The 12,099-nt window shown below is 34.1% G+C and overlaps 1 protein-coding gene across 13 annotated transcripts; it reads right to left on the bottom strand.

The window, feature by feature from the left end:
* Positions 1 to 1,226: 1,226 nt before the first annotated feature.
* Positions 1,227 to 8,495, bottom strand: LOC111394292 (serine/arginine-rich-splicing factor SR34-like). Of its 13 annotated transcripts, none has more exons than XR_002702560.1 (15): positions 8,385 to 8,495; positions 7,836 to 7,924; positions 6,801 to 6,866; positions 6,654 to 6,728; positions 6,463 to 6,574; positions 6,322 to 6,368; positions 6,169 to 6,226; positions 4,486 to 4,538; positions 4,294 to 4,350; positions 4,092 to 4,201; positions 3,912 to 4,001; positions 2,499 to 2,586; positions 2,208 to 2,414; positions 1,955 to 1,988; positions 1,655 to 1,715 (listed from the first exon to the last, which is right to left on the bottom strand). XR_002702560.1 is itself a non-coding variant. In XM_023020067.1 (14 exons), the coding sequence occupies exons 2-14, from the start codon at positions 7,917 to 7,919 to the stop codon at positions 1,520 to 1,522; spliced, it is 891 nt and encodes a 296-aa protein (XP_022875835.1). In that variant the 5' UTR covers positions 7,920 to 7,924; positions 8,385 to 8,495; the 3' UTR covers positions 1,227 to 1,519. The 13 variants fall into 13 exon arrangements, 4 of the variants coding, with proteins under 4 accessions (XP_022875835.1, XP_022875842.1, XP_022875837.1 ...); XR_002702564.1 differs by having other exon boundaries at positions 3,912 to 3,998; XM_023020067.1 differs by lacking the exons at positions 2,208 to 2,414; positions 2,499 to 2,586 and adding an exon at positions 1,227 to 1,523 and having other exon boundaries at positions 1,615 to 1,715.
* Between the last annotated feature and the right edge of the window lie 3,604 nt (positions 8,496 to 12,099).

Here is a 12,099-nt window from a genome sequence, read left to right as displayed (position 1 = left end):
GGAAATTTTTTATTCATTAATGCATCAAATAAACCACCTATCATGTATATGCCACGTAAAACGATTACCGCAGTGAACAACTGCAAATAGTATTATTCTATATAAAAGTAAAAAGTAGCGTACATGCTACATATTTTGAACACCAAGAATCGCTTTACCACCTCCCTTAAAGGAATGCCATCCTAATTTTATCCTTTCGAATCAAATTAATTCCACACAACATTCTTCATTGTTTAACGTTGTTTAGCCCGCCTAATTGTTTTTTTAGTACAAATTAAGTGCCAAAAGACCATTGTAGCAATAAATGTTAACGTTGTAGCTTATTTAGCTCCCTTCGTAAAATACACCGAAGGCCCCAACCTAAAATTTCATTTTTTTCTCAGATTGCTTATTGAACTTAAACTTACGTACGATTAGATGGCCAATCCGTCTGAATTGTTTAACTAACGGGAAAAGACGAGATGGCAATTTGTTATTTGCCAATTAAGCTCTCCAATCAGCATTTTTATATTTTCAAACTGACAAACAAGGACAAAATTACCAGATTATAACAGAAGTTCTAAGTCCAGTAAAAGTAAGAATCTTGCTGGGGTGCCAGGTAGGTGTTCACCAACTACTCACAAACATGGGGGTGGGTATTTTTTGGGTATTCTTTTATACAGGTGGGTCCCACAGTAGTCGGTAGGGATTCAGTAAAAACTCTAAAAGTAAAACTCTAATATGTAATTATTGGTTGACAGCCCTTGCTGCCCACCCACATGGAAGTGCCAATTCATGAGCAAACGACAAAAATGAATTAGTAGCCATTGAAATAGAGACAAACATCAGTAGGACAGTCGCAACACCCTATCAAGGTGCGCCACCTCGACGGTTGGCCTACACACCTCAAGGTGGTTGGCCCATCACACACTCTCGAGGTGTGTGGGCCACCCACCGAGGTGGCACCTCGGCGTGGTGCGCCCGCTCCACTGAAGATTTAGTCATTGAAATATGCACAAGTACGCTGTCAAAACACAAGGGGTACTGATCTGAAGTCCAAGCAAGGCCTAAAAGGGCATAGGGTAAGGCAATGCCTGGAATTATAGCACCAGATGAGGGATGCTTTGAACAGTTACTACGGAAAGTAGCCTGCCGCAGTTTAATAGATTTCATGAGCAGGAGCACAGCATAACAACATAACAATCTGCAAGCTCTAAAGTCACGAGGGTAACAACTGCAACGGACAATATTGCTGAAAAACCAATACAGCTCGACAAATAATAACTACAGTATTGAAATTTGAAATATTTTTAAATCCTTCATAAGATATGCATGAAATACAAATCATACATGCAGCAAACCAAGGCCAGAGACAGCGATAGTGCATCTCGAATTCCAAAAATTTGTCCACGAAACATAACACACACATGATGGTTCCAATCTGCTTATAACATGTAGCCGACTCACAGGAAAACCTAGATAGGAAAGATGATACTTATGCAGAACTTCTGAATTCTTCATATCAATCTACAGCCATTTCTTACCTGTTTAAAACATAGAGAAAACAAAATCCCCTTAGACCAAGAAAAAACAGAATCACTTCCATCATATGGTGTGATTTAGAATAAATAAAACCTAGAGAGACTCCTGCTTCTACTTCGGCTGAGACTCTTGCTTTGGCTACGGCTTCTGCTAGCACTGCGCCTAGGTGGACTTTTACCTGCCCGTTTCTGGCGCTGAAATTCGGCAAAATCGAAACAAAGTGGCAACATAAAAAGCACAGAAGCAGAACCATACTTGACTCCAGTTCAAAGATTAAATAGCACTAGATAGTATTAAAAAAGAAAAGGAAGCTAAAATTTTGTTCATGCACTTGAGAGTTGTCAACACATCAACAGAAATCAGAAAGAGAACGGAGCACCAGTCAATGAGATAACATGTAGGAAGTATTTAACCACTAAAAATTTGAACTTACAGATGGAGATGGGGACCTGGATCTTGATGGAGATCTGCAAAAGTTCCAGAAACAACCCAATTTAATATCCACTTGTGCCTCTTAACAACTTTGCTCCATGAGCCTTGATGCCACATCCACGTCAGTGTCACCATGACCAAAATGCATAAGAGGAAACTTGCAAATATTTTAGCAATTTGTGGGGGGAAAACTTAAAATAGGGGGCAAAATATGTCCACCTAAAGAAGGAATCTAATTAAGAAAGAAACAGAACCTCAAATATAAAGCTAACAAACGTTCTTTAAAAGACCGATCAAGAAGCCAAAAGAACCAATAAAGAACTTCGATAGTATGCTTTGGTAGCTTAACAGCATTGGCGACAATGAAAATGTTCCCACTGCAAATAGAGGGTGTTTCCATGTTCAAAGGGCAATTCACAGTCCAGCTTTACTCGCAATCCAGTATCTTCTTTGTTTCCAATCTAGCACCCATGGACATTTGCGATGCTCATTAGAACACAGACACCAAGAAGGATTCGAAAGCTGCCATCGATAAAACATCATACCTCCACTAATAAAAGATATGTAGGCAATTGAACCATATCCCACGAAGATCCTAATGTGCAATCCCCAAATTGCGCATACAAGCCATATCTAAAAAACAAAGAAGGTGATTCCAATTTGAAAAGAAAAGAATGAAAATGATGATTCCTTGATGATACATTTTCTCAATGTCACACTTCAAGCACAATCCAAGAGTGAAACACTGGAGGAAAAGAATCAGAGAGAGGGGCTAGATGAGGGGAGTCTTCAACTACAAATAACTAACGGTATTCATGATTTAAGATATGCTCAGCTTCCGGAAAAGCTCCGACATTTCTGTCACTGGGAAAGGCCTGCTGAAAAATATCAAAGCTACAAGCATTTGTTCAGCTCTTTGTTTATAAGAACTCAAAAGTAGTACATGCACCTTTTTGTGGAGACAGACCAATGAATAAATCAATTCCTTTTAGCCATTTAGACATGATTGTAAAGGCGTGGTCTCTAAATAAACCGAAATTTAAACATTTATATGTGCTGGTGATATGAGGAATCGATTTCAGATCTAAAAGATCATCTAGAGGTGCAAAATGGACAGTTCCAGTTTTCATGACACTCACCAAGGACCCGGGACCAGCGTGTCCCTTGCAAGCCTGAACTTATCATATTAATTCTATTATTTTTCACATTGGACTCATGAACATGCAGAAAAGCTGAGCTCAGCTGAAGTTGGCACTTTGTACGCTCATGAAACATTCCGAGCTCAAGACAAGCCCAACCCTCCATCAGCTCAGTTCATAGGCACCTCCAACTCCGATCCAACAAATTTGCAGAAACTTGACTAACCCACTGGATGTGATGATACCGACCAGTGGTACCATGTAAGGAACTGCGTTGGAACTATGTTCAAAAGATGGGCAGGATCTGATGGCTGTGAAGCTGGAAGTCTTGAAAAACTAAGCATCAATGGTGAATCAAAAAGCTGAAATTTTTGGGTTCAGGATATTCAAAGTGCTGAATAGAAGAAAAGGGGCCCGTAACACATATTTGAGCTCCAAAAGTTCATGGAACACACACCAACTCGACAAAACAAAACATCCCACCAAAAATGCATGTTGGACAAATTATCCACCAATGAAACTTGGCTTATTCATCTAAGCCATGATGTAAAATACGGTCATTTCTCTTTAAGATGATGAAAGTAATTTAAACGATAAAAGTACAAATCAGTTTTGATATGACACAAAAAAACAGAATAATGAAAAAATAGACCTAAAAAAGAGATTAAAAATCAACTCATAAAAAATTAGAACATTCAGCACGAAGAATCCAAGGCATTGGACATAAAGGAGGAGGAAAGGTCAATGACCAATAAAGAAGCACTCTGATGTAAGTAAATCCTTCAGACAACAAGTGATGAATTCAACGAAGATGGTTACCTAGATAGAGAGCGTGCTTTCGACCCAGAGCGAGACCGAGAAGACAGAGACCTTGAACGGCGTGAAGATTTTCCCTTGGGTGACTTGCTGCTAGGATATTGATGAAGTTTATAAATATATTATTAAAACCAACAAAACCAAAGACAACAACAATGATTTCTTATTATAACATTATCAAACCTTTTGCTCCTGCTTCGACTTCGGCTCTGGCTGCGACCATTGCTTCTTCCTCTTGAGCGAGAACGGCTACGGCTGCGACTTCTGGAACGGCTTCCATCATATTCCTTCACCTGTCGTCAATGAAAGGGCATACATAGAGCATGCACATTAAGAAAGCATTTTAGATGTACCAGGGCATAAAATTAAACATTTTGAAGCATACCCGAACTACGGATCGGGAGAAAGCATTTCGAAACTCAGAATCATCGAGCTTCTTTATCTGTAATTATGGAAAAAAGGTTCCATGTAGCAGTCAAGTGATAGATGTTCCAGATATACAATCACACATAAGAACAAACAAGAATTAGTCATTTAGAACAATAAACATTGGAAGAAAAAACAAAAGATAACTTACGGCATATTTCATGTCATCATAATTTGTATAGTCCACTATCCCCGTCTTTCCTGCTAAACCAAAAGTAACAGATGCTTAAAGAATGCTCAACCAAAAAAAATATAAAATAAAATATCCATAACAGCTCAAATAAACCAATGCTAACTTCAAGGCTGCTCAGAACAGACAAAAAAGTAACAAACTTAAACACAAGACTGTAAACGTAATGGTTCTGACCTTCAGCCTAATTATAACAAAAAGAAAATTTAAAAGAACATAAACAGAAGATGATTAAAGAAGTACATGATAAGCTACACGAAATTATAATACATGGAAACAGAACTCCGAGTGGATGGAGAAAACAGATTGATTTAGTGATTGATCAATTCCATATTTAATAAGGAACTAGGATTGTTGCCATTGGAAGCAAGAATATTCACCAGTATAGTCAAAGGAGCTTCAGTCACCATAGTTTTGAACTTTTAGAAACTTATAATGCCTAACATTATAAACAAGTGAGATCAAAATTTAGCAGTTAAACACAGTACAATCTGTAATCAGTATGAACATAGGTGTCAGTTGAAATAGCAACAACTATTTTCTTGATAATTAGCCTATTTTAAAAATGGAACTAAGCCATATAGGCTTCCAGCTGGATCAAAGGAACCAAAAAGAACAATGCCTGTGAATTGCGATAAAATCCTCTGAGTTGCTTGCTACTGAATATAGACGAAGAAGACAGGTCACTAGGTTAGTATATAGCAAATTCTCCAATGCAGAAGCACAGGGCAAACCACAATATAACAAGCCAGTGCATTACTGTGATATAGCAACACCAAGAATGTTTCCCCCAGCAGCAAGAGGCCTAGAGAATGTCTGGGTGCAACTTATGAGGGAGGAAAAGTATTCTCTCGCATTTCTCTCTCATGCTTATAAACTCACTTAAAAGTTGCACGCAAACATGATTGATAAAACTGCCACTAAACTGGAGAAATAAATCTCATAAGAATATTTCAGCAATACAATCAGAAGGCCTCGGAAAGATCTACAAACACCAAAAACCCACATCTTAACGAACAGTCTCATCCTACACTGTTAGTTATCTCCGAAAACTCATCAAGCAGTTTAAAGCAGACTTCAAGATGCCAAGTATAAATAGATTAACTTGGTCTTAATTTCAATAGTAAGAACAACTGAAATAGGATCTCAGACACAGGTCTTCTATTCACGTGTTTGATATGCAAATGACACAAATATCCCAAAATGGCCAATGGCGCACACTATAAGAAGAAATGTTGCGTGTTAGTCAAAATAAAGCCAAAAAAAACATAGGGTCGCCAACAGTAGTAAAAGCTCCATGATGCTTATCCAAAATAGGTAATATAATACCAGTGGGTCCAAGTCATAGTCATAAAGAATATTTACAATAACAAAACCCAAATATAGTTCACATTCGAATCATGTCATATTGCTTCGAAATTCGAATCGCCTACAGTGCTGTATGCAGGCAAATAGAATACAAACGATTCTTTTTGAGCCTGGCCCACCGACTTAACATCTCCTCTTGCCTCCATAACACCTTCATGTCCACCCACCCCAAAAATACAAGATAAATAAATAAACGTTGGTGTTGTCCAAATCCTCCACCAGCTGAAATATTAAAATGAATCGTAATTGCAGAAAAAGTTCACTGAATCATCTTACCACTACCCTCATGGAAAACTTGGGAGAAGCACACATCCCCTGCTCGACGCATGTGATCCTAAATAAGAAACATGTGATACCAAATTCAAAAAGCCTGACATCATAAAGCTAGCAGTGTACATGTCTCAAGATAAGTGACGAACTAAGACTTACCTTCAGATCTTGCCAAGAAGCAGAATTGGGCAATCCAGTGACTAACACTGAAGAACAAGGTCAAGTGATGCATACACAAAAGATGTGTTTATTATAGTAATTTTAACCGTCAACAGTCACTTTATGAAATGATATACCCACCTCTATACTCAGAGCGCCTAGACACTCCACCACGAGGACCTCGACTACCGCTATTGCTATTGTAACGATCAGTTGATGATGAGTTACCACGCCCACCATGCGCAAGCTCCACCTGAGTAGATTCAAAGCAGAAGCAAATTTAAGTAATCGATGAGTACTAGTGGAAAAGAAACAATGGAATAAAAACTAACCCGCAGCCGGTGTCCATCAAAATCATAACCATCACGCCCACGAATAGCATCTTCAGCATCACGAGCCTCTTCAAACTGTTGTGAGAACTATGATAGATCAAAACACACACGTATGAAGATAGATTTCTTGAAAGAGATCAGACTCACCTCAACAAAAGCATAGCCAGGAGGCCTAGGTGGAATTTTCAGATCAATATGAGCAATTGGTCCATACTGCAATAAGAACCCCAAATACAGTATAAGCCTTGGAAAACTATAGGTAAAATAAAGTTCACATTCAAACCCATTAGAAACCATAGAAATCAATCTTATGAATGGACTAATTAGACTCCTATAATCAGATAAGCGTGCACTTTTTGGTGGCTTAATATCCCTTAGTCAAGGAAGAGAAGGGGTTCATCTCAATTTCAAGTTTGTCAATAACTCCACTTTGAATTAAATTTTGCCATTTGTATAAAATTATTGAATGCATGTACATAAGAAGAGGTTGTACCTGTTTACCTAACTCATCTAATTCATGTAAAACTCAGAAAACATGCATGCATGTGCTCAGACTGAACACGCTCACCAACATTTTCATCGGTGACATCTCCTTTTCTTCCTTGCTCTTTTCCTAAATCAACTCTCCCTACTAGAGGCATGTTAAGAAGGCTTCTAAAAATTATATTCTCCATCACAATTTTTGTCATCATTCATCCCTGAGGCAAGCATATTCTTCAACACGGAACATCCAGGGATGTGGATTTTGCCAGACTTCGTGCAATAGCTTTAGGAGTTAGGATATTGAGTGATAAATTATTACCTTACTGGCTCATATGTTATTTACCAGAGGAAATAACTTAGTCTCGGGAGCTATAGTGGTGTTCAGCAAAAATCTTTCAACTTATACACTTCCATACCCTTTATGTCAAAACAGAAAAATGCACAAAAAAAGGACCTTTTCATCTAATTATCCATCAGCATGCTTCCAACTTACTAAATCCATGACCAAAACAATAGGACACACCCACACGCACCAATGCACCAGTGGATTAAGTAAAATCGAATTACCTCAAGAACAAGACAATTAAAATAATGCAAATGAAATTACAATCATATAATCTTTAGTAAAAATCAACATGGAAGAACAAGAGGGTGGAAGAAATAAGAAATGAAATTCAAATCCAAATTCATATAAATTACCTTGTAAAACAAATCTTCCACTTCCCTCTCACGAATGTCACCGGGAAGGTTGCCAACATAAAGGGTTCTGCTTGATCGACTCATTCTTCCTAGTGAAATTCAAGCAACATCAGAAAAAATAAAACAATTCAAAAAACACAAAACCAGGAATTTGGAGCATGTTGACATATCCACGGATATTAAGATTGCAGAAATAGAAGCATCACAAAGAATTGTATAAATTCAATTTAAATTGCAAAAATGAAACGAAAGGAGCAATAAAAGTTAAAAAAAAAAAAATTAAAAATTAAACACTGTTATCAACAGCACCACGTAATCATCGACAATCCGTTTTCGAAATCAGCAAAAGAAATTGATCGATAAAACATTTATCTAAAAAAATTCCCTCGACTGATACCATACATAAGAATAGCGAGAAAAAAGTAGTACACGGTTGGCGGCCTCAATTAGGAAATTAATTGCCGAATTACTAGCACTGCTTTATAACTGAGATATAGAATCTTATAAATTAAATCGATAATTTTTCAGGTATTGAAATTGGGAGTTTACCGTAGGTCGGATAGCGCCGAGAGATTCGAGTCGAGAGTGGAATGGAGTTTGAAGATTAGGGTTTTGAGGCGTACTAAAGTTGCGTTGCGTCGCGTCGTGTATTTTACAAGAAAATAATGTAGATTAAATTGCGCATGTTGTCTCCAACTTTTACCTTTTCTCACTTCTATCTTCAACCTTTATTTCTTAACATTTATATCTTTAACATTTAACAAATTAACCCCTTGATAATAGTTTCATCCAAACTAACCTTCAATATGGCTTGAAATGTCTTGCCTTGAAGTTTATGTAAAGAAGAAAAATAAAAATTAGAACATTGATCATCTTCGTTATCCTAATATATTGCACAATTTCTCGACTATTCTTACATATCACCAAGTCATAACTGTCACCTCCATGACAGCCCAGCTCGTCGCGAGTGTTTAAAACATTAGTTGTGAGTTCTTTAAAGTTCAGACTTCAAAATTTTTATTCACCGTAAGTGTTGAAAACAGTAGTTATGAGTTCTCGAGACTTGAAATTCTTATTCTTTTGAGAGTTTTTTTTTTTCCCCCTTTTTCTTTTTTCTTCCTTTTCTGTATAGCCCTTACAAGTGCCTTATTCTTGTAATTTTCCATGAGTGCCTTGTTTTGGTGTACAACATTTGAATTTTTATTCTTTTGGAAGTGTATTTTTTTGTCGAAACTTCTTGAATTTTATCTAAAGCAGAGTATTTTTCAGAATTTTATTCGCAATATTTAATTTTAATTAATTTTCTGATGAATTATCTCTTTTCTAAAGAAAAAGAAAAAAAGAGAGAGAACAAATTTTGAACATTAATATGTTGTGTTTTCTTCCGTTCCTTTACTAATATTGCTTCATTCGGTACTCCTAATTTTTCTACGAACAACATTCAGTGCTCCTAATTTAAATTATTTCTTCATTTCCCGTTTCAAATTATTAGAAATGATCTCCTACCCATGGTATGTATGATAAAATATGTCCACTGGTAATGTGACAATGTCATGTCAACGATCAAATTTATAATTTTTGACAATTCAATGTTAAATTGTCAGAAATTGTAATGTCATATCAGTAGTGAACAAGATACTCCTATATACCATGGATAAGAGATCATTTCTATTTACTAGTCATTGACACGTACGTTGCACGAATTTTGTATTTATTGTATTTTTATTAGCGTCAAAATTGTAGATTTTTTACTTCTAAGCAACTTCTTACATTTTACAAATATTTTTTGTCTGTATTTTTATTTGTTGATAATTTCTTACATAAAAGTGATTGTTGGAAATAAAATAGTGATAGCAAAAAATATCAACAAATAAAAATATTACTAATAAACAAATTTAAAGAAAAAATTAGTCTTTATGCTTGGAAGTCTCAATCCTCCATATTTCGGAGGCTTGATCTCTCCATAACAAGAGACTTGATCTCTCATAACAAACCTCCATATTACGAAAGAAAATCCTCCGTGATACGGAGGCTTGATCTCATTGAGAGATCAAGTCTTCATAATAAATATGGAGAGATTCCTTTAATTTTTTTTATTTAAATGATATTTTATTTATAGATTATTTGTTTAACATATAAGTTAATATTTAATTTTAAAAATTAAATATATCTAAATATTTACTCCAAATTTTTAAGTTAATATATTGTTAAGTTACAAGTAATTTTTACAATTATAAGTTTTTTTTTTTACTTTTAAATAACTTTAAGTGGTTTTTTTTACATATATTTATGGAATTCACACTTTTGCTCTTGAATTAACCCCCTCAATTAATTATTATTTAAACGGTTCATAAATATTTTGATTGATATTATTTTTTGGTCATCCAAATGGTTGCTATATACCTTTTACGTACATATATAAAAATAATGTTTTTATTTATTAACACATGAATATATTTATTTTTCGAAAAATGAGTTTTTATTATCATTTCATTTTTATCATGAAATGAGTCTAATCTTAATATGTTAGATTGTATTTTAAAATTACATAATCTATCAAATATAATTTTTATAAAGTAAGTTGTTTTTATAATTTTTTTTTTTTTTTTTTTTTTTTAAGTAAAGTAGTAGCCTCTGTGTAACAGAGGCATTAGGATCCATAATGGAGGCTCATGTCTTGAGCCCCCAAAATGGAGGCATCACTATTATGGAGGCTCATGCCGATGCCTCCGTAATTATGGAGGCTCATACTTGAGCCTCCGTAATTTGTTAAGCATATTATATTAAAAAATTAATTATTTTTTATTTTATAATTGTATTTTTGAAAATAAAATAAAAAAAAGTGATTATGAAATTACTAATTTTTAAATGTATTTTTTTGTTGAAAATAAAAATAAATTTTTATATTATTTGTAAAAAAAAATTATTGTAATTTTATTAGCATAATAAGAAGATTTATTATGTATTTTTATTTTTTACATTTTGTGAAAAAATTTGCTCATGGTGATTGACAAATATTATTCCATACACGCATCATACCAACAACATTTAAAAATAATAATTTTAGTATATATTAAAAAAAAATATTACGGAGGCAATGCCTCCATATTATGGAGCAAAGCCTCCATAATACGGAGGCTTTATGGAGGCCCAGCCTCCGTAATCCGGAAGCTTGCCTTGTGCAAGCCTCCGTATTTACGGAGGACAACGTATGTAAAAAGTATATAATAACCATTTGGATGATCAAAAAATAATATCAATCAAAATGTTAACGAACCGTTTAAATAATAATTTATTGAGGGGGTTAATTCAAGAGCAAAAGTGTGAATTCCATAAATATATGATTGAAAATATGTTTGAAGAAAAATAAATTTTAAAAAATGAAAACCAAATATGTTAACAAATAAATATATTTATTTTTAGAGAAATTAATTTTTATTACCATTTCATTTTTATCATGAAATGATTCTAATCTTAATATGTTAGATTGTACTTCAAAATTACATAATCTATCAAATATAATTTTTAAAATTAATTTTTATAAAGTAATATATTTTTATGATCTTTTTTTTTGGAAGGTGAAATATAATATTACTAAAAAATATAAAATAATTAAATTTTTATTAATTTTAAAAAATAAAATGTTATGAAGGCTCAACATGGAGGCCTCATGGCCTCCAGAATTTTGGAGGATTGAGCCTCCGTAATTCTGGAGGTCTCAACACGAGCCTCCGTTTACTTTAATAAAAAAATTACTTTGCTAAAAAAAAAAATTCATAAAAATAGATTATTTTATAAAAATTAATTTTAAAAATTATATTTGATAAATTATATAATTTTGAAGCACGATCTAACATATTAAAATTAGAATCATTTCACGATAAAAGCGAAACGGTAATAAAAACTTATTTTTCAAAAAATAAATATATTCATTTGTTAACATGTTTGATCTTCATTTTTTAAAATTTATTTTTCTTTAAACATATTTTCAATTATATATTTATGGAATTCACACTTTTGCTCTTGAATTAGTGTGGAGAAATAGAGAGGCATGACTGTAACGTGTAACAATGGAGAAGAGTAAATAGGGCTCTATGACATAATCCCCCATGCCGCGTAAATTGAGGAAAAGCAACAAAGTCACTGTATCAAACACATAAGATAAACGACGTCGTTGCTTTCTCTAAAAAAAAAAAAAAGCTATAGTGAGACAAAATGGAAGAATCTACTGTTCTTTCTACAGTAGTGAAACATTGTCCTTTTT

Source organism: Olea europaea, chromosome 1 (genome assembly GCF_002742605.1).
Source record: "Olea europaea var. sylvestris chromosome 1, O_europaea_v1, whole genome shotgun sequence".
In the NCBI taxonomy this organism is placed as follows: Eukaryota; Viridiplantae; Streptophyta; class Magnoliopsida; order Lamiales; family Oleaceae; genus Olea; species Olea europaea.
This window is presented reverse-complemented; position numbering and strand designations above follow the sequence as displayed.